Source organism: Procambarus clarkii, chromosome 44 (genome assembly GCF_040958095.1).
Source record: "Procambarus clarkii isolate CNS0578487 chromosome 44, FALCON_Pclarkii_2.0, whole genome shotgun sequence".
Taxonomy (NCBI): Eukaryota; Metazoa; Arthropoda; class Malacostraca; order Decapoda; family Cambaridae; genus Procambarus; species Procambarus clarkii.
The window spans coordinates 10,023,618-10,051,253 of record NC_091193.1 but is presented as its reverse complement, the minus strand read 5'-3'; the positions used below and the strand labels follow the sequence as shown (position 1 = coordinate 10,051,253).

At 37.6% G+C, this 27,636-nt stretch overlaps 1 protein-coding gene across 5 annotated transcripts; it reads right to left on the bottom strand.

Moving 5' to 3' along the window:
- Nucleotides 1-109: 109 nt before the first annotated feature.
- Nucleotides 110-27,239, bottom strand: LOC123745244 (uncharacterized). Of its 5 annotated transcripts, none has more exons than XM_045725565.2 (14): nucleotides 27,086-27,239; nucleotides 21,340-22,532; nucleotides 20,586-20,748; nucleotides 19,210-19,317; nucleotides 18,635-18,920; nucleotides 17,326-17,480; nucleotides 14,628-14,806; nucleotides 12,894-13,002; nucleotides 10,068-10,281; nucleotides 8,731-8,828; nucleotides 7,697-7,891; nucleotides 5,772-5,924; nucleotides 3,431-3,640; nucleotides 110-2,097 (listed from the first exon to the last, which is right to left on the bottom strand). In XM_045725565.2, exons 1-14 carry the CDS (start codon nucleotides 27,110-27,112, stop codon nucleotides 1,108-1,110), a joined length of 4,080 nt encoding a protein of 1,359 aa, XP_045581521.2. In that variant the 5' UTR covers nucleotides 27,113-27,239; the 3' UTR covers nucleotides 110-1,107. The 5 variants fall into 5 exon arrangements, with proteins under 5 accessions (XP_045581521.2, XP_045581520.2, XP_045581522.2 ...); XM_045725564.2 differs by lacking the exon at nucleotides 27,086-27,239 and adding an exon at nucleotides 26,816-26,966; XM_045725566.2 differs by lacking the exon at nucleotides 27,086-27,239 and adding an exon at nucleotides 26,492-26,964.
- Between the last annotated feature and the right edge of the window lie 397 nt (nucleotides 27,240-27,636).

Here is a 27,636-nt window from a genome sequence, read left to right as displayed (position 1 = left end):
AACACAAATATGACTTCATTGCATCGACGCGTAAAATCTTCCTTGTTGTGCTGCACAATCCGCCGAGCATACTATGTCTATATTGAAGGAGGATTGTTAAACAAATCAGTGGATTTATTAATATTTCTTTAGCAGGTACTTGACAGGCAAATAGGTGTCTTTTACAACTGTACACAAAAGCAACCAAGCAAGCTCAGCACTTGGAATACAAGAGCACAGGTATCAGGTACTCTGATTCACTAGGACTTTTGGTCAAACCACTGGGTGATAAACAAAAAAACAAAAATAAAATATTAACCAACTCTGGATGTCCGTGTGATAACTATAAAGGTTGGAATCAGTAACTAGCATGTCCTACATCAAATTTTGTTTGCTTGTTCCAAATAAGATAATGTATAAATGATCTGTATAACTTCAGGTAAAAAACTTACTTCATTGATAAATGAGACTAACAATACTCAAATTACTTAACAAATTTGTATCATCCTAACACACTGTGACTATCTGTAATACTGAACCTAATATACATTTACATCAGGGCCTTTTTTCCTATATCAACACAGCCTTTAATTGTTCAATATTACTGAAAAGCACATGTAATCAATATTTACATATGAAAGTAATTATTTTAATGGATCATTTCCTCAGAATCACCTAAATGACCTAATCTTGATTTATGATGCATAAAAAAATATTATTGGATATTTACATTTTTATAGCAACTCAGCAATTCAGGGATATTACAACTATTATTAAAGCCATTTAGGTATATATATATATATTTATATATGGAAATTTAATGATTTTTACTGGGCATATTTACAATTTGTGCAAAACTTAAACTGTTCAAAGCTTGTGCTAATGAACAGAATTTACAAAAATATAAAAACCATGTAACAACCAGTACATTCCAATGGCAAATACCATGCAAACTGATGAACATAAAGTTTTACTTTTGTTTCAGCTTCATATTTGTATAAATGGGAGTAATTAATTCAGAAAGAAAGAAGCCACATATTTGTCAATTAAATTTAAAACTTGTGCATTTCAAACAAAAATTATGAAAATATATGCCATTAGAAAAACAAAGCTGAAATAAGGCCTTGTTTAATCCGCTGTTTCGATAGCTGTATTAGTTAATAGGCATAGCTGTTGGAATATGTTCACTTGCTCTGCCAATGGTAAATATGATATAACATTTTGATAAGACAACAAGCCTTCCCCATCCCCTTTTTCTTGTTCATTGAGTTCTGTAGTCATCAACCTAAGGCGGAGAACATCAAATAACTTTGTCCACTCTGCTTCATCTGCAGGTAGTACATATTCTTCTGTTCCTTCCTCTTTCATGCTAGATTCTCCTTGGGAGACATTAACCATTCCATCCTGAACAACATATGTCCCAGGTTCCCCACTTTCAACTAACACTGCTGACTGACTATCACTGTCTACAAACATAGTGGGCGCTTCCAAAGTTGTCTCGTCTCCTTCCATGAGGACAGCTGATGCTCCATGTTGTCTTCCAGCTTGACGAACAGTAGACGATGCTCCAGTAGATCCACTGGTTGAAACTACCAATGATGTTCCATCAACTTCCCCTTCCAGTTGGGTTTGACAAAATTCTTTCATATACTGATCTACAGTCAGTGCTGAATTTTCAAGTTTCAGTGTCCCCTCAGTCACTACTTGTTGACCAGTTACTTCACTATCCCCACTTGCTGCAACTAATAATTCCTCTAAGCCCTCATCACTATTATTACCTTTACTAATTGCCCCCCGTGACAGATGTGGACCAATCTGTTTTAACCGTTTGCGGTTACCATTTCTAGAAAGGTAGTTTGATTTGTCTCTAGCATGTCTCTCCATGATGCGATTCATAAGGTCCTGAGGATGGTCTACTTCATTGTGAGTGTGCTGAGGGTAATAAACCATTTGTGTTTCCCCATCATAGTCTTGATTTACAGGATTATATTGCACTTTTAAATGGATGCGAGCATGGCAGTTGCTCGACCTCTGTATTCTGACAAACCACCTTCGCTTCTGCTTATTAGGGGAGTCACTCTCTGATTCACCTTCTCTCTTCTCTTTTGACTGATCAATCTGTAATTAAAATATAAGTATTAGCTTCAATACATATAATGTATAATTATTATACATACAGGCATATGAAAAAAATACCCTAATACAAGGGCAAACACATATAGCAATCCACAATGGGATTTTCATCAGTTGATGAGGATCTCAGTGTCCAAACTGTACTATCAACTTGGTCAAATGCTAAACAGGATACAGATAATGAGGTACGCTTATCAGAAGCACAGACAATAACACCAAGAAAAATACCCAGCACTTCAACAAACATAACATCTTTCCTATTTACCAACATACAAGGTTGCAAAACAAGCAAAACAAAGTACACTTTATAACTGGTCTGTTAAATGAGGTTATCTTAAGTTATCTTGATATGATTTCGGGGCTTAGCGTCCCGGTCTTTGACCAGGACTCCTTTTTGTTACATACCCCCCCCCCCCCAGGAAGCAGCCCGTAGCAGCTGTCTAACTCCAAGGTACCTATTTACTGCTAGGTGAACAGAGGCACCAGGGAGAAAGAAACTCTGCCCAATTGTTTCTGCCTCCACAGGGGACTGAACCCGGAACCGGACTGAACCTACGAATCCGAAGCGCTGTCCACTCAGCTGTCAGGCCCCCATAAATGATAAATGCAATGTTTGCAACTTTAACTGAAACTCACACTAAAGACTATATATCATTAACCTTTGGTCTCACATATCCCATGACTACGACTGTTCTCAGGGTCAAACTCCATGTCTTGATAATCTAATAGTTCCAGGCATCAATGATACTGATATCAACAAACATATCTTGTCAAATAACTCCTACTGTACTTATTTTGCCTTATATATCATTATCAGCTAGGCTTACAATCTTTCCTAACATTATGAAATCTATTCCCACCTTCAGCAGAGACTTCAGCAGAGACTTCCAACTTTTACAGAATGGATATAAATTTCTACAGCTCCAAGTATCTGTTTCTCTCATTTATTACCATTCACTGCATTAGATTACAGTCACTTTTGACCTTTTGAATCTTGGAAAGGTGACATTTCCAAGATTTAATTTTGTCACTAAAATTGTAACTTGTTTCTTATTTTATAAATATATCTAGGACCCTTCATAATTGTATGATAAAATACAAACATAACAAGCTCAGCATCAAACACAGCAAGAAATCATTTGATTAAATTTGCAACTGCATTCAAAACAGATGGAATATTAAGCTGAAAACCATGTTGAGTGACTTATAGGATGACCTGACCGTGTTAATGAACTTAAGTTTTTTTTGATGGAGTAAAGTAACAAATGCCTTTACACCATGAATGTCCACACTTAAAAGAGAAAAGCAGAACACCAACCTTAGCCGTGTGGAATCTGTGACACACCATCTGGATGAGCTTCATGTCATTCTTCTCAATGCGAGTCGTATCTCTTATGTAACGTACATTGTATTTCTTTTCTTCACCAGTCAGCCATTGGTAGAAAAGATCTAGGCTTTTGAAAGTCTTGAATTCTCTTGGTACTATAATTTTGTGAACCTCTTCCATATGCTTAAATAGAAGTTTCACCTGTATAAATAGAAAAAATGTAATTATGAATAAATATTAAAACATAAATGTAGCGATATTAATTAAACCAGGACTACAGGGGCCACAATATTAGTTTTTTCTCTATGGAAATACTGTATATAGACATGTGGCAACACCATATTAAGTTTTATCATGTGGAAGGCAGCATAGAGTAGTCATGCTCTAAAGAATAAGCAAGCTTCCGTTCAGAAGAAACCAACGTTGAACGTAATGAAACACCAATTATTGGGTGAGCCCTAGTGGCTCCTTGAAGGTATCTCAGTGAAATGGCTTCCAACTACTACATTAAATTAGCCACTGACTTCAGTTTACTTAACCGGTTACCCGAGCCAGAACTTTCCCCTCTCACATGAGGTGAAGGAAGCAGGTGACACTCTACCACCTCACTAGGAAAGGCACCCAGAAAGTCAGCAAACCAATACAAACCATTGCTGGATTAAAAAAGAACGAAGCCTCACAACCCCCTAATGAACTCACCAATAGTGCAAACAAATGTTTGAATTTTTTGAAACAAGCATGTGCTCATTTGCTTCCCCCCCACCTCCCACTCGTGTGGGGAGGTAACAGGGGATAGGGCTCATGCTGTCTACTGGCTCTAGCAGTCAGTTTTGGAGCAGATACACACACACAAATGACTCTAACTGATGACCTTCAAGGAAGCGGTAAATTCAGGGGGCCACCAAAGCTCACCCAATAATTAATGTTTCATTTCATTCAATATTTGTGACTCCCTGAAGCTAACTACCTACGGAGAAGAAAAACAGGGACAAACCAGGGAGGAGGAAACTAAGAAAACAGGATTGACCCACAAAGTATCCACCAAGGCAGATTTGGTGGCATGAAGGAAGTGGCCAAAAGCCGCCACACAAGATGCACCCCCAGCCAAACCAACTAAACAATGACAACCCAAGGACCGTTCCAGAAGCTGGCAGATTCATTTTCCAGCAGAAAAGGCACCCGCTGCCGAAGGACAAAACACCCACCAGGGTCAAAAGAACAAAATGCCAGTGTGGAATGTAGTGCAATGCTGATTTCTGGGTGAGTCTCGGAGGCTTCCTTAAGATTATCACCGAGTGTACCAATTACTAGGTCACATCAGCAGTGGAGTTCTACAGGCCTTGTTTGGAGTGGTACAGAGTGGATTTGCACAGCCTCTGCATAATAATGATTCACAACATCTTACAGCATTAGACTTTTTGAACCTTAATGGGGGGGGGGGTCTTGCAGGGGAAGTCTTGCGAGGTCTCCCATTATCTCGCTGTGAGGATGTTCTCCAACTGTTCATCATCGTCTTGTTGCATTTTTCTGGTGCTAAGGTGGAGTTTGGGGATTGTCTTAACACACTTCCTGTGCTCTCCTCAGAGTGCCTTTTTGTGTTGTCTCAAGAAGCACATCAACAAAATAGAAAAGGAAAAGGTGCAAAGACATAATACAAAATGGCTTCCAAACTTATAGAAGGAATGATGACCAAACCCCACACCAGACGATGAAGAGATAACGATGTTTCGGTCCGTCCTGTACCATTATCATGTCAATTGTGACCATTATTACAATCAACATGATAATGGTCCAGGGCAGACCGAAACGATGTCGTCTCTTCATCTTCTGGTGTGTGATTTGGTCATATCTTCAGCCATGTTATTGTGACTCATCGTCTCTTAATAGAAGGAAAAAAGGATAAACAATCACCACAAACAAAATTGTGACAACAAAGTTGACTAGGAATTTTTGAAAACTGCAACTTTAGATACAAGAGGCCCATAATTTAAGCTAAAAATACAAAATATGTTTTGAAAAAAGAAAGTTTTCTTTTGTGAATAGAACTGTGGACGCTTGGAATAAATTAGACGAGTGTGGTGAATGGCAAAACCACTGAAGCATCAAAATGTTATATGACAAAGATATTAGGAATGACTGCATACCATGAGAATAGCTCTCACCCTGCAACTACACTTAGGCATTCACACAGAGTAATTTATATAAATTACACCAGATTACCACTAATATGGCCTTGAAAGTCAATAAAATTTTAAACATACAGTACAAGAAAATATAAAACAAATTACTTTGTAATGGAGCAAATGCAACAAAATATTTTCATTACACAAACCTGATAAAATGAGAGATGACTGCAGCCTGGTTCTTGGCACTTGAAATTACCCCCTCTGGAGACAGCAGGCTTGTTACTTTGGCTCACTTCTGTACAAACTTCACGAACATGTCGAAGGAAGTCAAAGTGTTTTGAAAATACTTGTTGACATTCCTGTGAATATAATTACTGCTTAATAAACTGTTAGTCATGAGCATAGAGGTAACAATGTCAGTATAATAGTTTAACTTTAAACAAATTAAAAAATACTAGTTTAACATTAAAATATTGTTAAAGAAAATATTTTTTTTATCCTAGATGACTGAGGAAGGTAAAGTATTCCCTGTCCCCAATACATGATATTTCCCAAAACACAAACAATATAACTGTCAATCAAGCGGTTGAGTTCAATTGAGCTCATGCCAAGACCCCAAGGAAAAGAGAGGGTTGTCATCCAGCCAGAATGAATTTAGGAACTCATACAGCCAATAAGCCAAGGCAGACTCGAATGAAGCTGGGTAGATTAACAAAATGAGGTCTGAATCCTGCAGGAGGTACTGAAAGTGGTCTGAATGAGCCACAGTTTGTGCAATGTGAGACGGCAGGAATCTCTGGAAATACGATGAGTCTAAAGTGGGAGAGGAAAAGTCTTCCCTTGGAGCAAAATACCATCTGTTGAAAGAACCGAAGTTCAAAAAGGGTTTGAAGGGCCCCGCGGACCATGAAACCGTGGTGCTTCCAGCACTAGAAGCAAGCCATGATGGATGGCTTGGATTGGTAATCGATGTTCAACACCTGGGACAGAAAGACGTTGTCCTAAGAAGATCAGACCCAGTGAATGGCCGTGAAAGCGAAGGCTCTGAATCCCCAATGGGAAGAGACAGCTTAGCTACCTTCGCTGTGAAAGTGGATAGGGTCACCCCGAGAGATGACTGAGCTACAGCCTGCCCCAACTCCAAAACCCTCAGATGCTTCGGAGTCAGAACTGCAGTGACAAGTGGGAGGAAGAGTGAGACCAGATGCAGGGTAAGCCACACCATTAGGGTAAGGAAGAGGAGGTGCAAACTTAGCCCAGGTGAAGTTCACCAATACTTCTAATTCTGGGTCCCTAAATACAATAGGGTCACCTCTGGGGCATTCAAATGAGCACCATGCCAGGAACCCTGAAAATGAGGTTCCTGGTGTAGACCCAAATATGGAGAAAGATGGAGTGGTCAGGTTGGAGGAAAGATGATAGCATTACTGTGATAAAGCTCTTTGGGCTTGTCTCTTCCAGCATACAAAATATATTCTCTTGGACTATCTTTGTTCCATCTAAATGATTGCCACTGGGCTATACTGCACAATAATAAAAAGGAACTAAATTTCTATGATCATAACAAGTAGTTTTAAGTTATAGTCCAGTTCAGATACTTAAGAGGAAAGCAAGACTTCCACTGGCCTACCATGTCCAAAACAAAAACTATTTTTGCATCATACATGGCAACAAAAACAAAAAGTTATTATGTGGCTATACTGATAAACTCGTACAGTAGTCATACACTGACCGAATTGTTATTATTTTGGGTTTAAATCAACAAGATGTCTTCAAAATACAGTACTAAACTGAGACCAAAAGGAAGAAAATAAAAGAATAAACCTGACAAAACTGTAAGGTTTCCCTACTAGGTATAACTAATAATGTGGGAGGTGAAGATGTGTATGCTCAATTTCTTGAGCATCAGGCTTAACTTGATGTGTATATTAAGTACTGGTTCAAGAACAAGAGAGCGGATATGATTTTAGTGGTCTGAAAGAGGATGAATGGAAGTCAATTAGCACAGGGGTAATCTGTCAAGAACTAATGTGTAATCACATTTCTGTAAAGGCAGAAAAACTGCATGACATGCCCAAGTGAACAAGAGGTGAAAGACAAAAGGCAAAAACAAAGACCCATGCAATCTTACCTTACACTGCCAACTCTGTCTAGGCTTTTTGCGAATAAGCACAGTTTTCTCTGGAACACTATCATCCACCCGTCCATCAGCAAGCAGTAGTAGACTCTTAGTGTCCTTTACTCTAATATCCACATCGATACCTAAATCCAAAAGGCAGCCATCTTCATCAGTTTCTACTCCATGCCAATCAATGTAGTGGTCAACCTGAAAGTAGGTTTATATCAATGTCACAATTTATATTAGGCGTACTGTAGTTAACTTGAATATTATATAACAATAAAAATTTAGCTATTCTAATAACAAGGAGGGGATGATCTTATTACTAGTAGCGAGTATATGTTGGTGTATATGGTGCAAGGTAGTACTTCGAGAGAAATTATTTTCACGTTGTCCACTGAAGTAAATTTGTTTCCATAAGCAAACCGGGATGAAATATTGATATTGAGATTTGTACTAACTGTAGTGCTAGTGATGAACAATGTGCTAGTTATATTGTGATAGTGGTGGAAAGAAATTTGTTGTTAATTGAACAAAATTTGGTGCCACACAATACTAAATTTCATGGAAAAAAAGTTAGTGTGTGTTTTCTTGATCGTAGAGTTTTGAATATTTTCTCAACCAATGTGAACAGCTGACAAAAGGTCTGGTGTTGACAGATTAGGGCTGGGATGCCACATGTCCAGCTTGCTCACGGCACAAAGTTGACTACAATGTACACACTGTATTCAGTTTATTTCCACTTTTCCAAACATTTGGCAACCAAATTAATAACTCTACAAGAAACAAAACATTCTTGGTATATAGGTATACATGCATACAAATCCATTGCCACACATTATGAGTCAAAACACATTCATATAGAATATTTCTTACTGAACTAGCAACTGCTTCAATTTAAAAATTACTAATCAATCACAATTCTTAAAACATTGATGGACCATCAACAAATTATATATCAATACAAAGCTCTAAATACTGCAAATGACTAAGCCTGTTCAATATTCAATGTAATTGAAAAATATTAAAATCACAGAATAGCTCACCATATCTTCCTGAGTGGCTAATTCTTCCCCACAAAAACCACACTCCAAGGCACAGTCTTCAACATTTTCCATTTTCAAATGACCTTGATTAAGTTCACCTAAGATTAAGAAAGAAATGAATGAGAAAATACTTTAGATGAGGTCACCACACCAATTATCTAGGCATTCCCTAAACTAAGTTTAAGTTGCATTCTTCACAATTAACACTTTAGTCCAGGCATGACGCAGCATTGCGTCATCCGTTTACTGTCGGTAATCTCGGGGATGACGCAGCATTGCGTCATCCACTAAAATAATTGCCAAAAATCAGGTTTTTATCCGATTTTTGGGGGACTGTTTGGTAACTGTCAACAAGCCGAATGCAATCTGTGACTACAATACAAACATGAAAGGTGTTGATCACTTTGACCAAATGATCAAATATTATCACTTCATAAGGAAAACTCACAAATGGACAAAGAAAATGACCATCTATTTTGTGCAAATGGCTATCTACAATGCTTATGTGATGTACAACTAGTACACAAAAAATACTAAACTATAATACTACATATACTAAAATACTAAACATTTGTGGGCAGTTATTGGGAGTGTAGCTAGAAGGCGTCTGGGCGCTCACTCGCGATTAACACGTGGCCCGTCTTCAACTCGTCGGCGGGTGGAGCGCAACCAGGTTTTTTTATTTTATATGCTAATGTTCCTCTAGAAAATTCTATCGCGAGCCCATTGATACCAAAATGAAAGACCTAGGACGAAAATTGAGGTGACCAGAGTGAAAGGAGTGAACACATTTTATCGCTTTTGCGCGCTCCTAGGTAACTCGTTTGCACTTTCTCTGTTTGTTGCAGGTAGTTAGCCGGGCTTTTGGAGTTTATATGCATTTAGTGCTGTAGAGAATTCTATTGTGAACACAATGATACCAAATTTAATCTCGTAGGACGAGAATTAAGGTGACAAAGTTGAAGAGAGTATACACTTTTCAGAATTAACGCGCGCTCCCGTGAAACTCTGGGACCCAAATCGCACAGTTAAAGGGTGGCGGGCGGGGCACGTCAAAGTGTTAAGGTTAATTCATTTACGCTGAAATTAAATTTTGCTGAAATTCTAATTAATCGAAACTCCTTGAAGGATTAAATATTAGAAACCAACCAAATACTTACAGCAGATAAGTAATGTATAAGTTAGATAGATCTATAGTGCTATAATAAACAGTAACTGAAAAGCTGAATAAAAATAAATACATTAAACTTCTAAAAGAACAAAATGATAGTGAATGAGAAACAAATGAGCAATTAAATAAGTAGTTAATACATTTGGCAGTAACTCGGTAAACATACCTCGATTTCCTTCATGATGAATACCTTCATTCCCTTTTTTCATCACAGCTGATTTTAGTTTGTTATTTTTGGGAACTCTAGATGCAATCTCCACGTGTGTGTCTCCCTGGGCCAGTGTCTCAAGTTCCTCCAAATGAACCAGACTCATGTGCTCAACTAACAGATTTTTGGTTAGTAGTACAAGGGAACAAAGGGAGCACACGTAGGTTGCTGTCTGTGGAGATGAAAAGAAATACAAGACCATCACTAAATATACTGTAGCATAATTTCTAACAAAATTTTTTTTAACTTACCATGCAGGTAATTACAAATCAGTCTGGCTACTTAACTTAGTAAAGATCGAAGGATGCAATATATTTTAGTTATATGATCATTGTTGTTTAATTCAACATGAAAGGAAAAATTTATATTGAGTTAGGCCTAATATATTTCTTGCAAAATATATGAACCAATTAAAAATTTATCTTTCTTGCAAAATAAGAATATGAACCAATTTAAAAGTGGGTATGGTTTCCTTTTTCAAAGGTTCAACATTTATACACAATAAAAGAACAGATTTTCAATATGAATGCTATACAACCTGGTCAATACAATATCTTATATTGATAATTCTGCATAGGAGTGAAATATTGAGAATCATAATTTTTGTTTTTTTGTTTTTGTTTAGAATACAAGAGAACCTAACTGCTGCTTCATCACTACAGATGACCAAAGAGATAACCCCATCTCCTTGTATGAGAAACTCCAATATTGATCATAGTAACATTTTCTCCTGAATTTTAAAAGCTCTTATCTCTATCACAACTACTACCTCCCCCTTTCTGTCTTTTTCTCTATGTCCCACATCAGCAATAAAACTTACCTTGATTCGAAAAGCCCGAGCAGTTAATAAAAAAGTTTCTTGAGAACTAAGGGTATTTCTAAGAAACATTAGTGTTATATCCAGTGTGTGTGTGTGTGTGTCTTATTTAACCCTAAAAAGAGTGGATATTGTCATACAATGATTCACAGGGTAATGTGGTTATCATCATACACTGATTTAAACTATTATTGTTTGGGTTTTTTACCAATGATGCTAATATGAATACCTGTGATTCTAGCAATAAATCACCAGGAAGCAGTCAGAATGGAGCCATATCATTGAGCCTGAAGAGAGATGAATGCGCCATAGAGCATGTCACATTGCCGCATACTCCGAACCATGTTGTGCACCCGATGAAGAGAAGCGACCAATACCCCTGAGCAGTCTGAAGAGCACAAAGCCCTAACCCATTACCAAGACATCCATAGAAAGGTCAAGCACCAGGGAAGGAAGGCACCAAGTGACCAAACTCAAAAAACCAGCGCTGAATGTAATGAAACGCCAATTTCTGAGTGAGCCCTAGTTGGTTCCTGAAACTATTACACTAAATCAGTGCCATCAGTCTAGGATTTTTAATTAGCTTACAGGGAACCATGAGCCATAACCTGGCTCCCTAAGAGAGGTGCAGGGAGCAGTGGCACTATGAAAATCTTTTATATAGTTATTCATGTCTGCCACAATTTAAAGGAAGGCACCCAGAAAGTTAGAGAAACAAAACAGACTATTGCATGGTTAGAAATGAGACTGAAGCCTCAAAATTGCCAAAAGAACTTCCCCAAGAATGTAAATAAACGATTTAAAATTTGTGAAAACTAGCACACGCTAGTTTGACCCACCTCGCCCCCTCATTTGGGGGGGGGGGGAAGAAAGAGGCATGCTGGGGCAGTTGCCGTCCACCAAGTATTAATGACCAAGCACTCCTCTGGAAGTCAACCGACTCATTCTTCCCCAGAAAAAAGGAGCTGATGGCAAATGAACAAACTGCCCATGCAAACCAGAATGCATGGGAGTTATACATAAAACTTGGAATGGCTTCAGTAGAGGCTTCCAGACTTCCTGTGGATTCAGTGGAAACCCAGGTTGTATAACTTACACCATTTGGTGGTACAGGGGTAAGGTACGTGGCTGGGAGCACCCTGATTACTTGTTCGAGTCACCTCATTGCTCCAATTGATTTCCTCATTATATATCACATTAGTGTGACTTCTTTGTGTATCAATTAGCCAATATTGTATATGTAAATGATAAAAAGTTCACCTTGACTTCTACAGATTCACCACTAAGCAGTTAAATCACTGTACTAGCCATATTCTTATGCTTCCTGGCATTCTTTAATACTAGACATGGCACCTCACAAGGCACGTGTAAGTTGCCTGGTGTGGCAGCAGCCTACCCAAACATTCACATGACAGGATTCAGAAAAAGCAGGGTACAAACCCTCACTACAGTATGTAACCAAGAAATGTCGGGTTTGAGAGTAAAGCGGTGTATTTTGCAGTATTCTTGTCAGCTGTGTTAATCTTCTAGTTATCAACAAATTAAAATTTTTTATAACCAGTTCATTAATTCAATTTCCCTTTTCTTGGACGTTGAACCCATTCCTAGACAATTATTACGTTATGTGGCAACATATTCTGATGAGTCTAGTAACTACCACATTAGTTGTTATGCCCTGGCAAGCAAGTTATTACAATTTCATAACTGTGGTTTGCATAAACCAAATACCTGCATAACTATCCTTTTACTATGGCTATTATTAAATAAACCTGATTAAAAATTACCCATTATTATATGAATAATCAAACATAATTATATTTCTCATTTTAACTCGTGAATTAATACAGTACTCATATTACACACACACACACACACACACACAAGTGCATGCGAGCACATGCATAATATTATACTCTATTCCTAATTCTTTCTATCTCCCTCAAAGGCAAAATGGAGGTGTAATGTACCTGCCCCTGAAGACGAGTGAATGTTTCCTGTAACCGGGATGTGTGTTGAAGAACCATGTGTTCTATGAACTGGTCTTCAGTCTGATAATTAAGACTGCAAACTGGACATCTGTAAAAAAAGACAAAATAAAATATTTAACTCTGAGTTCTTACTATAAGACAAACCAATGATTCAGATTCAGAAATTGTTTAAAAAGCAATGTACTGTATATATATATAGTTTTCAAACAATACAGTTATTCAAAAAGTGCTTTGTTAATGCCTTGTCTATCTAGAACCCTCACATTTAATGTTAAAACACGGGTTTTGAGTTACTTCAAAAATGTATATACAGTACCTTTACAATAAAAATTTAAAAATATAAATTTGTACTCATGCCAAATACTGTAGCAACACATACAAGTGCATCTTATCCAACAAGTTTTGGCCACATTCTAAATTCTTGACACAATGAATATATACACATTATTATCTTCTTCCCTCTAGGTAATCCTAATACCCGAGGTGTGTGCCTGTCATATACTTGTCAATGATTCTGAAGATCAATGTCCCACATGGCCCAGTCTCTGACCAGGCATCCTGGTTGGTGGTCTGGTAAGCTAGGTTGTTTGATGTGGCTGTTTGTAACCCAAGTGAATTTTAGCAGTAAAAGATCTTTGCGCACACTCCAGGTCAGTTATTTCTCTTAGAATGGGGATGTTAGTATTAAACAATATTCCACTTCAGAGAGCACTAGTGACTTGAAAAAGTATCATCATAGGTGTGGCATCTCTTGTTTGAAAGGATCTTGTTATTCAGCCTGTCATTTTTCTTCCAGTTATGACAGCTACTTTGTTATTTTTTAAAAGTAAGGTCTTCCATCACAATTTCCTGGGCCGGAAAGATAAATGAAAGAGGACACCCAAACACTGGGGACACTGCCAGACCTAAAAGTGAGTCTACACAGCCTAAGGGAATGAGTCACCACAGCATACTGACATTTGAGTACCAGGTGGCAGTAGGAATAACCATTCCAATGAAGGAATTATAAAGGAAAAGGCTGGCTTACCAAAGAGGAAACTATTGATGAGATCAGGAAATTTCTACTGGGAATATCATGAGACACAGAACTCGGAGAAAAACTGTACGAGATATGATAGACTACATCCCCCAGAAGTGCCATGAAGCTGCAGACAAGTTTATCCCAGCCCAAAAAGAGAAAAATTGAAAGCAGCAGAAGGATCCATGGTTCAATCGTGTATGTAAAGAAGCAAAACAATCGAGTTCTGTACAAGAATATGGAAAACTACAGAAATAAAAGAACACCAGAGGGCCAGGAATGAGAACCTCAGTGTGAAGAGAGAAGCACGCACACATTATGAAAATGACATCACAAGTAAAGTCAAGACCCAATTAAACCTGCTCCACAACCACATTAGGAGGGGAAATAGCAATGAAGGAACAAGCAATGAAACTGAGATAAGGGAAGAAAATGACAAGGTGTGTAAAGAACTCAAGAGATTCCAGGAGGTTTTCATAATAAAGCAAGGAGAAGTCCCTGTACTGACAGAGGAAGCTGTAACCCATGTAACTTTGGAGAAGTGTGATATTACCAGAGATGAGGTCAAAAGGAATCTGTTGGACTTTGCTCTCTGGGGCCTTCATGTCAGTGGTTCGATGGGTTTGGGTTTACTTGGTGGCCTTGCATTGTATGCACATTTTGTTTTTTATGGCATTAATGTTAGAAGCACTAACCTAAAGAGAGGCTGGTCATTCTTGACCCTGCCATCCAGAATGTTGCGTGTGTGCAGAAGGTCAGCACCATGCTCAGACATGACATGGTGTGCAAGAGCAGCTTTGGTAATAAACATCTTCTGGCAGAGGGCACATACTAGAGACCAGGCTTGTGGGGGTTTCTCTCTTCCTCTGACTCCCTGTTCAAAATATGACAAATAAATTACATTAATAAGTTAATTACTAAGGTGTGTATTAAAATGGTTTTTACTCATTTTATCTTTCTACTGTACATTTAAAAAGACTGTCAGAAAATGTTTTGCCATTCATATTTAGTTTCAAGAGCATTAACTTAATGTAATAAATTAAAGAGCATTAGCTTAATGTTATCACTCAAATTCTGTTTTCCTCGTTTAGCATTTTTGTCAGGGAATAAAAGCTACTAATTTTTCTATTAACATTTTCACTCCACCATAATAATTATACACTCAAACCAGCAGGACTTCACTTTCCATTCCATGCTTCTAAAATATCCAAGCTACATAGAAACTTGTCTAGTTAGCCAACACCCATACCTTTTATTTACAATATTGCCTTAACTCTTTTGGCCATCGGTGACGGATATTGCGTCCATAAGTAACTCTACGGATGTCCGGGAGGGACGCATTTTGTGTCCAAAATTGAAATATTTGTTAAAATTCCATTTTTTCCCCCCAATCATTATGGGACATGTTTTAAAATGTGCGCCAACATCTTCCCATTGTCTGCAATGGCCCAAGTGACATAATGCCATGGAGGGGCTGTCTAGCTTTCAAGGTTTATAATCTAAATAAACTTGATAAGTATGGAGTAAATCTGTACATGCTGGCTTGTACTACAGATTACTCAGCTGTCTTGGTCTCAGATTACTCCTTGTGGTGCTACTGCTAGGAGAAGACTGATTGATTGATGAAGATTAAGCCACCCAAAAGGTGGCACTGGCATGAATAGCCCGTAAGTGGTGGCCCTTTGGAGCCATTATCAGTATTATCTGTGGAGGTGCAACTGCACCCTACGGAGAGGTCGTGACCTCTGGGTGCTAGGAGAAACACTCGTATTGTGGATAAACCCAAATATCTGAACAGGAACTTGAACCATTCCCTAAATCCCATCGAGAAAGGTCTGAAGTGTCATGTCTACTACAAGTCTGGTAAAAGGAAGGACACCAGGTACAAGTGCAAGTTATGTAGTGTGGCACTGTGTGCTGTACCATGCTCCAGCTTGTACCATTGCAAGAGGACATACTGGGTGGATAAGCAGTAATGCTTACCCACCATCCACTCCACATATAAAACATGGGTTGAGAAACTTCAGGAAACCTTTTCCTGGAGCAGGTGGAGTGCTTCAACCTAATGTTCAACTCATGCTCTACAAACATTGTTGGGTAATAAGTACAGACCTTTTTTGCATTTATTAACACATGACATTGAGGTACAAATACTTATGTAAAGGAAGCAACACAAAAACGAATGATGTTGTGTCACAAATAATGTCGGGAATGAATAACAAATGTAAGATAATAACAAAACCAGCATTGAATGTAATGAAATGACATTTTCTGGGCGAGTCCTGGAGGCTTCCCAGAGCAATCCAAGCTGAATGGATATATATAACTTTCTGGCATCAGTCAAAGTGCTTGGAGTTCTTGCCTACTGGGGACCACGAGCCAAAACCTGGCCCCCTCAGAGAGGCACAAGGAACAATGGCCTATAGAAACCCCCTTGTGGTTGGGAGCATTCTAATGTCTGCCATCGACTAAGTGCATGCAGCCTGAGTACTTGTGAATATACTCCCAGCTCACATACCAACAAAGCATGAACAGAGAAAAAAAGCCAGAGCTGGAGGTACAGGACCAAAGCCCACCGACATCAGCCAAGAACTGACAGGGGGTCTGGGGCTCCCTCTTCCCCTTCAGGGTAGGGGGTTTGCGCAGACAGTGGTGCGTTGGTAACGAGATGAAGTCATGCTCGTTTGATCGTTTTTCTTCATGGAGAGTTCTATCCTCTCGTTCGGCGTTTGGTAGTATTTCTTCACCAGAATGGGTGTGTGTTTTGGGTCACCTATCTTTCTGGGTGCCCGACTCAGTCGATGGCAGACTCAGAGTACTTCTAAACCATATATAAGATGTCTCTATAGGCCATTGCTCCTCGCGCCTCTCTGAGGGGGCCAGGTTCTGGCTCGTGGTCCCCGGTAGGCCTAGAACTCCATGTACATTGACTGATACCCAAAGATTATACATCCGTATCAGCCGGATAACTCTGGGGAGCCGAAGGGGCTTCCCTCAGAAAAATCCCGAAAGTAACTCAATGCAGAGTAACTACCCCATCAATCAGTGACACCAGTTGACACTGTAGTACTGCATTCTCACTGACAGCTTCTTTAGGGATTATGCTAGTATGATTTTGTTAAATTACAATAATAAGGCTGCCTAGCTCTGTTTCCCATAATTTCAAAATCTATGGTGGATAGTAGCACTGCATGAGATGGAATTAAGTATCCTATATGATGTTTTCATTGTATCTAAACATTTTTGTTTCTGAACTACTGTACCAATGAAACATTTTCTAATTGATGACAGTAGCACTAACCAAGGCTATTAACCAATTTAAGGAAAATAACATTTCCATTTTATTCTCATAGAAAATTAGAACAATAACTGTACAAATATTACAAAAAATACCTTAGAATCTGCTACCAAAGCAGTCGGTTGAGGTTGTCCTTCTTGACTTGCTGTCTCTAAGCTAAGTTGTACAGTGTGAGCCAAACCAGTTGTACTTCGTACCAAACCCTCATTATCAGCCACCAGGAGACCACGTGAATTGGCTACAGGATATGCTGAAACATGAATGCTATGTCAGTGAAATAATCAATTTATTTTTAGCAGTAGGACATTAATGCTAACAATTTCAGAGTACAATATTGTATTGTAAGGCAGAAAAACATAGTTTTTTCATAATGTTAAATCACAAAGCACTACATAAAAAAGGGGGTTACAAACTTGTCAAAATAGTAGACTCTTGGATATCAGGAATAGAATGAACACATGAAGTAACATTCCAAAACATTATTCTGGTTTCAGGAATGATGACATTCATTCCATGATTTCCATTTATAGCTAATAAAGTCATTCCCTTCCCATTAAAAATATTGAGTACAAGTGTGAACCATTCTCAAGATGTCTAAAATTTCCAAAAGCCTAATACTGTACAGAATTGCAGAAAATCCAATAAGCAGCAGCTTTCTGAGAGAACCCCTTGTGTCTCCCTAAAACTATCTTGCCAAGAGGGCTTCCACCTGCTAGGTTACGTCAGCTGCAGAGATCTGCTACCTGGCCACATCTATGATGCCAAGTATAACTTGGATGAGCTTTCAGGGAATTTATAACATTGTCGAGGTAATTTTGGGAGAGAATGAATAAACTTTCAAGTGTCTGACTTGCACTAATATGACCCTGACAAATATTTTGAAAATATCCCCATTGCAATTGGGCAGATTATCAAATTGCCCTTTCAGTGCATGAACAGGTGCAATGGGACTGGGAAGGGCCTCATGTTATGAGAGCAATGGTGTGCCTGTCTAGAAAGGTACTTTTCAAATGCAATCACAGTTTTAGTTTTTTTTTTATCAACTTCTCTCTGGTGTTATATAGCCTTATAGTTTACTAGGTGCAGCTTGTCCATCATCCTATCCATCATGTATTTATTTACTCAGATATTCTGTGTAAATAAATGTATTTTTACTTTAATTTTAATTTGATGTATGGGAATTCAGTAAGCAATGAAAGGGCAATGTAAGCATTGATAAATGAATCAAGATTGCAAAGGTGACACTACAGGTAAGGGAAGCAGAGGAGGCGGAGTAGAAGAATCCCTATAGAAATGCTTACATTTGCAAATGCATGGTAAGGTGCATAGACTATAATATTTCAAATAAAATGAACTTATAACATCTAAACACAGTACAGTAATTCAATTCGTTGATGTACTAACCCCCGTCAAAAAGTAGTGATGGATTTCTAGCTGGTCCTCTGGAAGCGCTATTACCAGCTCTCCCTGGAGGTCGCCCTCTCCTGCCAGGTCCACGACCTCTCCTTGGTGGTGGAGGCAAGGGATCTGGGTCAGCAAATGGATCTTCCGGAGAGTCTTGTTCTTCTTCCTCCTCGTCTTCACCCTTCACCTCCACTCTTGCTCCAGAGAGGTCATGCACAGAGAATTTGGTACATTTTTTAATATGACTGGAATACTGGCGCTCCTTGCTGAAGGTACGATCACAATCCTATAAATAACGAGTCCACATAAATAATCATACAAAATTATAACACTGAATATTAATTTATATTAAAACACCATTTTATAAACAAAATGCTTGCAGAGTTATTGTTTAAAAGAATACTATACAATTTTCTATACAAAAGATGCCAATTAGCACACCAAAACCCTATGAATAATTACAAACTCCAGTCATTTAAATTAAATGATCACTTATATATAGTACATGCATCTGTTAATGTCCTAAAACAATGACAGGGGAATATTAAATAATGTAAAAGTTAATGATAACTCACTTGACACCTAAATTGTACAGCCTGTTCAAGTGCCGGGTCAATTTCAAGCGACTCCATCTTCCCTCTCTTAGCAGGTACTGTCTCGGCTTCCACGTCATCACCCTTTCTCTGGAAAATAGAAATTTATAACAAATACTAAATAAATAAATCCACACAGGTATTTGATAAGATTTCACTGTCAATGTTCATCTACTGTTGGAGTTCATTGCTAGGAAAAACTGATAAAACACTATCACTCCTAATAAAAAGAGGGCAATTACACACAGAAATCACAATAGCACGATGCATCAAATGAACAAATCCACAAAGGTTGTGACAAGGGTTTAACCGTGTCGTAGCACAGTCAATTAAGGCAGCGTCTGGGATCCTCTTGGACGTAGGTTCGAACCCTCGTCATGGCCCTTGTGGATTTGTTCAAGAGGGCAATCCAAAACTGAACATAGTAAATCTGTACCATAATAAGTAAGTTGTCTATAAACAGCCCATTTCCTCAATTTGCCACTCCATAAAATGCAACTGTTTTACCTATCCAGATACATATGAACTCAGAGCTTTAATTTTTACAAATGTCACATTCTTAACAGTGGTTGATGCTGTTAAAAATGTGATCTACTATGCGAGAGGACGGGTTATCTATAAAATCGCTTAAACTTATACATTTTATTTTAAGCTTTTCAGTACTGAATTCTGGGCTAGTGAATACATGAGCTCACTCAACCAAATATTTTTCACAAGTTTTCCATTGCAATTGAATACAAGGTTCATACTGCATGACCAGTATTAACTCTCGTTGCATTCAGCTTTCCAGTATACAGAATTACTGTATATATACGAATGAAAGTCCATTGTAGCGTCAATGTCTAGTGAACTCGATGAGCCTTTCTCCAGATATGGCCATGCATTTGAAAATACAGTATATAATACACATATAATGTATTTATAATAAGAAATATAGATAAATATAGTAGACTCAATTTCAATAGAAAACAAACTCTTTTGCTCAAACTTAGTTCAAGACATTAAAAAGGAAGCTGTCAGAAAATAAAATAAAAACATTGAGGTACTACAATGCAATTGAACTCGCAATGTGGGACTTCCCGGCCACACGCACTACTGAGTGAACCACAGTTCACTCAGTAGTGTGTGTGACTATGAAATCCAGGGATGCAAGTTTGCTTCCATTGCATAACCTCAATTTTTCCCAGATACATCATGTTCTTGTGATTTCATTGGACAAAACCATAACCTATCCCCAACCTGTGATACCTAATAAAGAGTTGTCTTGTATATAGCAGTTTCACTTTCATTATGTGCTACTCTTATCATACTGAACATTGAGCAAGAGCTATTTTTGAACATCATCGCAAGCTGCTAACCTTGACTGGAGTTGTCTTTTTACGATACGGACTATGATAGCATTTCAAAAAGTGCTGAGATATCTGCGGTCGAGTCTTGAATGTCATCTTGCAGAATGAACACATATAAAGGGGTGTTTTCTCCACCTTCACTTCCTCCTTTTTACAGCTTCTCATATGCTTTCTGAAAAATAAGAACAAATAAGACTACAGCAATCATGTTTTAAGCAAAATGAAAAGCACCTATCTGAGCAAGTCACTCAATTGCTACTTAAGGCAAAGAACCTTCTGGTATCCCAGGACAAGTTTAAACTGTTGACAGTCTGCATCTATGCAGCAGCTATTTATTCAAAACTGTCCCTGCCAAGCCATAATGATGCTAGACAGAATACTAAATAAAGCACAAGAAGACTTTCAGAAAGCTCATTAAAAAACTGGCAACCCAAGGACTATCAATTGGCATTCTCACAAACGTTTCAATACTCCAGCAAGACACTACACCCAACAGCACCCAATAAACTTAGGGTCTCCTGATTCTAGTCACCACACTCAAGCAAACCCCTCAAGCCCAGGAAATTTCTCTGAACAAAAATTAAGCCTACATTATCACTTTTCAATCATCCCTCAAAGGAAAAAATCCATTCAGCTATCTTCTAGCACCTACTGCTTGTGAACCAATGTAGTATAGTGTATGTATATATATCAAGCTTATTCTCCAAAGATATATACTAATAAAAATATTTACAAAATATTACTGTCCTCCAAGAAAACATACCTTAAGTACAATGGCCTCATGAATTTACTGTTGCATGTTGGACATTCATAAAGTCTCTTGTTATCAGTGGCTCCATCAGTTCTGATATCCTCCTCTTCATATCCCCCTTGTGTCTGAGAAGTGTGCGAGACATATCTTGCTTGTTTCTTTGTAGTTCCGTCTGAGAGATTAATTTGGACATGCTTCCTCACTGGTTCACTTTGTCCTATTGATACTGAAGCCGTCTTTGTGTATTTGGTAGTGCCTTCAGGTATGATAACTTTAAATATATTACTTTGCCCTGAGCTATCAAATTCCTCATCACAGACGGGATTTTGACCTGGAGGATTGGTTCCTGCTCGAATAACAATATGGTTCTTATTTCCTAATGTTACTACTTGTGATTGGGCTACACTAACTGGAGTACCACCCACTTGAATAAGAAAGTGTCCTGCATTAGCTTTAACAGGAGAACCCTGATTGGTTTGCACCATTATTCTGGTTGGCGTGTTAGTTGATAAACTGCCAGGTATTCCTGCAATGTTGTTCATGGCCATCCCTTGTATTACATTTGAGGATGTTAGTGAACGTTGCATACCCTGAACAGGGTTGGTGGTAATTGTGCTGGTGGTAACAATGATGTTGTCAGGACCATGAGTAGTACTTGGAGAGGAGTGGAAAGTCTCATTCACCAAATTGCGAAGTAGCATCTCACCTTCTTGGCTAGTCTCCAGTGCACTTTCATCTGTGATGACATTACCAATCTCATCCTCTCCAGGAATACCTGACACTGAACTATCATGTGCCAGTCCCAGTATTTGATCATTGTGGCCATACCGACTATCCTGCAAGTCTTCTTCTTTAACAATAATAGTATCACTTATGCCACTATTATGACATGGAGGGTTATGCAAAACTGAACGCTCAAATTCTGTAGTATCTTCCATCATAACTTGGGAACTATCCATAATGGTTGTGGCATCTTCCATCACTACCTGCGAGCCTTTCATAACTACCTGTGAACCTTCAATAACCATCTGGGTGCTTTCCATCACCACAGCTTGTGAACCATCCATGATCATCTGTGAATCAACCTCTATGACTCCCTTTGGGGCTGACATAACCACTTGGCCATCCAGCAGGACAGGTCTTTCTATTGCTGCATCAACACTTCCAGATAAGTTTCCAGATACAATAGATGAGGCATTAACAGCCTGCAAAATATGTGAAAGAAGATATAACCACAATATGAATTAAATGCCTTAAATAATATATTGTAGATTTATCTTAAAAAAATACATAGTAAATACACACAACTAAAATATGTATACAGTGACACCTCAGCTTACGAATGCCCCTATTTATGAACTTTTCGGGTTACGAGTCCAATTTCTTCGTAAAATACGAACTGGGTTACGGTTTTGCCTCGGGAAACGCAGTCTGTTGATACCCGTATGGCCGACCTAGCGCGTGGTGGCATGGTGATCGCGCCTTAGTTTACCAGTGCCTCCCACCAAGTGACAATCACGCCTGAATTCTTTGTAAAGGATTAGTTTTTTTTCAGATTTTGGGGTATTTGATCATAAAAGTTGTTATTATATATCTCGCCATGGTTACCAAGAAAGCTACTGGTAAGGTTCAAGCCAAGAAAACACATGTGAGAATGACCATAGAGGAAAAACAAGATATCATTCGTAAACATGAAAATGGTACATGGGTTGTTGAACTAGCTAGGCAGTACAGCAAATCTATGTCAACGATATGCACTGTACTGTACTTGCTAAGAAAAAGGACATTATGAGTGCTAAAGTGGCAAAAGGTGTATAAACAATCATAAAACAAAGAACACAAACACTTGAGGATGTTGAAAAGTTGTTATTAATTTGGATACACAACAAGGAGTTAGCAGGTGATAGCATTTCAGAGGCCATCATTTGTGAGAAAGCAAGGCAAGTGCTTGCACGAAGATCTTTTAAAGAAACCCCCTGAAATAAGTGATGCAGATACAAAAGAGTTTAAGGGCAAGCAGAGGATGGTTTGAGAAATTTAGAAAAAGAAGTGGTATTAATAGTGTTGTGAGGCATGGGGAGGCTGCCAGCTCAGACAAACCAGCGGCTGAAAGATTTATTGACGAATTTAAAGATTTGCAAGGGACTCCTCTTCCAAACACTAACACCTCTCCTCTTCCCCCCTCCTCACCGTCTTCCATACACCAACAAGAGTCAGCAGTAAAGGTAAGTACTGTAATAACATTTACATACTTTAGTACTGAAGATTTGGGTGAATTAGGTATAAATTTACTTTGAAGTTAATTTTTTGGGGAGTCTGGAACGGATTAATTCAATTTACATTATTTCTTATAGGGAACTTCGCTTCATTTTATGAATATTTGGCTTACGAGCCGTCTCTGGGAATGGATTAAATTCGTAAGCTGAGGTACCACTGTACTTGGACAATATAAAATCATTACTTTAATAACAGGAGAGTGAAAAATAGTGTAACTGACATATGAGCATAATAATAAAGGAAACTGAGGAAAATATAAATGGCTAACCACAATAAATGTGGATAATAACACTTATTCATGTTTATTGTTGCTAGGTATTATATAGCTGGCACATTGATCACCTAATTCCTCCATGCTCAAGTGATACCCCTGGGGAGGTAGAAAGATCTCCTTTGTTATAATTTTTCATCCATTTGTCTACTTAAATCTTGTCTCTTATTACTGTATATACTTTCATAATTAAAATTAAAAATGTGAAAATTACATAAAAAAAAATTGTATTCCTTCTGTTTAGTGAAAGTTACTATCTACTGTTTTGTTGCAATTTCTGCTGTACCAATCACCATGTAATTATTGTTGGCTTTAGTTTTCATTTTTTTGTCAACATCATGCCCAAAATGCTGTATTAATGGCTTTAGGCATAGTGCTTACCTTACCTAGAAATACAACATTCTTCTTGTGCTGTATTTTGCATGTACATTATGTACTTTTGCTTAAATACAATTATTATTATTATTATTCCTCCTTTATATGGAAGATTTCTAATTACAATGATTAACTTTTGCCATACTTCTCTGTACATAACCTTGTTTGGCCCAATAGGCCTGGTGTCCTTTATTCTTGTTCATATGTAACTTAGTTGCAAGTTAATGAATGAAACATCTTCTACTAAAATTATTGGCCAGTTTAAGTAAAATCAACCAAACTTAAAAGTCTTATTACAGTAGAGTGAAACACTTATTTGTATTTAAAAAAAAAATCTAAAATTAACCTCATGATTCTACATACAGTATATATTTTAACTAAAATTATAGTATAGGTAACAAATTTTAACTTAAAAAGATACATTTTAACTAACTTTATTATTAAGACATAACAAATTAATAGCCTCATTAGCCACGACTGGAATAATTCTTCAAGTTTAGATAAATGTTAAATTCTATTTAACCGTTTTGTCAAAAACCTTTTAAAGAAACTTCTAAAATCTAGATGTTAAAATCCTACTATAAACTCAAGATCTTATTTTGCTTTGTTTATCTAAAAAATGATGACTAGAATATTTACCTTAAAAGAGGCATGAATGCTAACCTAATAATTTTGTTACATTTCAAACCTTAAATTATAATTTATCCTTTAAAAATTAGCATATTAAAAGATTACGCGAAAGCTTTTGTAGTCAATATTTAAATTATATTGCTAGGATAGAATCACAAGATGCAGTTAGGATGGGCAGTTTACAAACTGATAAAGCATTCGACAATATGGACACCAATCAGAAATCATGCACAATTTTGTTTTATTCTATACCAAAAAAGCAAAGCCCCTCTATAATAAGCAAAGTTCTATAATTTGTTCTATATACAAAGAACTAGAAGCAATTACTAGACAATCAATTAATTACTATTACTTTCTACTAGAAGCAAAGTTCTATAAAAATATAAGGATCAAAGCCCCTTATATTATTATAGAACATCCAAAGTATAGCATCTTTCTTGTGGTATATAGTTTTGTCTATCTCCTTTCTTGAAAACTGGTACGACATTAGCAACCTTCCACGACTCTGGCACTCTGCCTGACTCTTAATGATTTATTAAATATGGTAGACAACGGCTCGCAAAACTCCTCTTTGCATTCTTTAAGCACCCTGGCAAACACTTCGTCCGACACTGGGGATTTGTTTGGCTAGTTTCACTATTTGTTTAATAACATCCTCCCTGGTAACTGCTAAACTAGTCAACCTGTCCTCTTCCCCACTAACAGACTTGTTTGGCTGAAGGTATATGTTAAGTTCCTCTTTAGTAAAGGGATAAAATATTTATTAAAAATACTACTCATCTCTTCGTCATTATCAGTTATCTAGCCTGTTTCAGTTTTTAATGGACCTATCCTTTCCCTAATCTATGTTTGATGTAACAGAAAAAACCCTTTAGGGTTTGTCTTTGCTTACCTTGCTAGGCAAACTTCATAGTTTCTTTTCACTCTCTTTATCTCTTTTTTTTTTTTTTTTTTAAACATTTCTAACCAGGTGGACAAAGTTTTGTTTTAAAATGACTTCCCCATTTGTACCTTTTATACCAAGCTCTCTTTCTACCTATAAGGTTCTTCAGGTAATGTTTATTTAGGTAAAATATCTATAAAGTGCATTCAGGTAAAAGTACATTCAAAATGAGTTACTAACAGAATGTTGGATTTCTAGATAGAGCTAATACATACTATGCCTAAAGCCATTAATACGCACAACATTTCAGGCAATGTCATGTCACCCCTAATTCTTTGCCTTTCTTTGTAATTTAAGAATGTAATTTAAGCTTTGTCAATCTTTCTTCATATGACAGGTTTCTAATTTGTGGGATTAACTTTGTCATCCTACACTGGACACGTTCTAGTGAATTTATATCAATTCTATAGAATAGCGATCAAAACTGAACTGCATAATTTGAATGGGTCCCTAAGAAGAGCAAGATATAGCTGAAGAACACCAGGTGTCTTATTACTAATGCTTCGATAAATAAATCTGTCCTATTTGCTTTATTATGAACATTTATGCATTGACTTTTTGGTTTTAAATTCTTACTAGTCTTAACTCCCAGATCCCTTTCACAATCTCAACACCATCTAACTCGTATCTTGTAACTCAATCATTATCACCTAGCCTCAAAACCTTACATTTGTCAGCTTTAAACTGTATCAACCAGTCTTTTGACCATTTCAAATCCCAATTTAGTTCGTCTTGAAGTGAGAGCTCGAGTCTTCAGTGTCTATTAGCTTCACATTACCCATGTTTTCTCTTTAACCTTGTCTTGTACTTAACACTGTACATTTAAACTGGGCTTAGGCGTGCGTGTACTGTCACCCATACACACTGGTGAGCACCAGTAGTGACACGTGTTGGTGTTAGTGGTGTAATACGCCAGGCACCTGTCCTCTTCCCTCACCATCCTCAACTTTGTCAATCATTTACTTTATCGAAAAACTGCAGAGGTTTATTACACAACAGCCCAAAGGTATTTCAAAACCCTTAGCATTTATTCCTGTGCGTGTCATAATCATAAAATGGAGTATAGAGCAAATAGTTGGAGTTTAAAGTTGGCGCCAGCAGCGGCCCCCCGACGCCAACTGCGACGCAGTCCACGAATGAAAACATGTCGATATTTTCCACACTGTGATCACCTCGGCCGACACTCAAAATATCCCTCCCACCATGAATTTCTTATCTATGAAATTCTAAGAATTTTGTGAATGCAAATTAGACTGACAAACCTCACTAGATTCGTGGAAACGGTCCATTATTTTGGCAAATTTCAGCCTCTTCCCGCTTCATGTCGAGGAAAAACAACATGGCGTTATGTGATGGACGAAGATACCCAACTGTGGAAAATAAATAGTTGATATTTTTATTTTTAAGTAACACCCAAATCTTACCTGGATCATGATGTTTGTATTCTCTACTAAAAAAAATATTTATTAACTGTTATAATTCCAGTATTCACATATATAAGTTATGTTTATAATGGGCGTTCCTACACGAACCTCCTGTTGAACAGTGGTGTCTGTGATTGGTCAATATTATGTCGTCTCATGACGTCACACTATTGCCTTCTGGAACTTGTACTGCTAGTTATTTATTTATTTATCCAGATAACGGAAAATAGGATACTTACGCCTTTATTTATAATGATGTACTTAAGTGTGCATGCTATAAGTAAAATCAAAATTAAATTAGTGGTTTGTATAAAACACACTGCATGACTATTCTTATGAACGTGTCGATTCTCTTGGGATCTCGGCCTCTTAACGTCCTTTTAATATTT

Excerpts from the sequence above, each read along its gene's own strand:
- LOC123745244 (XM_045725563.2), bottom strand. The coding sequence starts at position 26,763 with ATGGTGAGGGAAGAGGACAGGTGCCTGGCGTATTACACCACTAACACC. Across the intron at positions 10,282-12,893 it reads TCACTCGTCTTCAGGGGCAG|ACAGCAACCTACGTGTGCTC; the intron begins GTACATTACACC and ends TCATCTCCACAG. Across the intron at positions 5,925-7,696 it reads GACAGAGTTGGCAGTGTAAG|GAATGTCAACAAGTATTTTC; the intron begins GTAAGATTGCAT and ends TTATATTCACAG.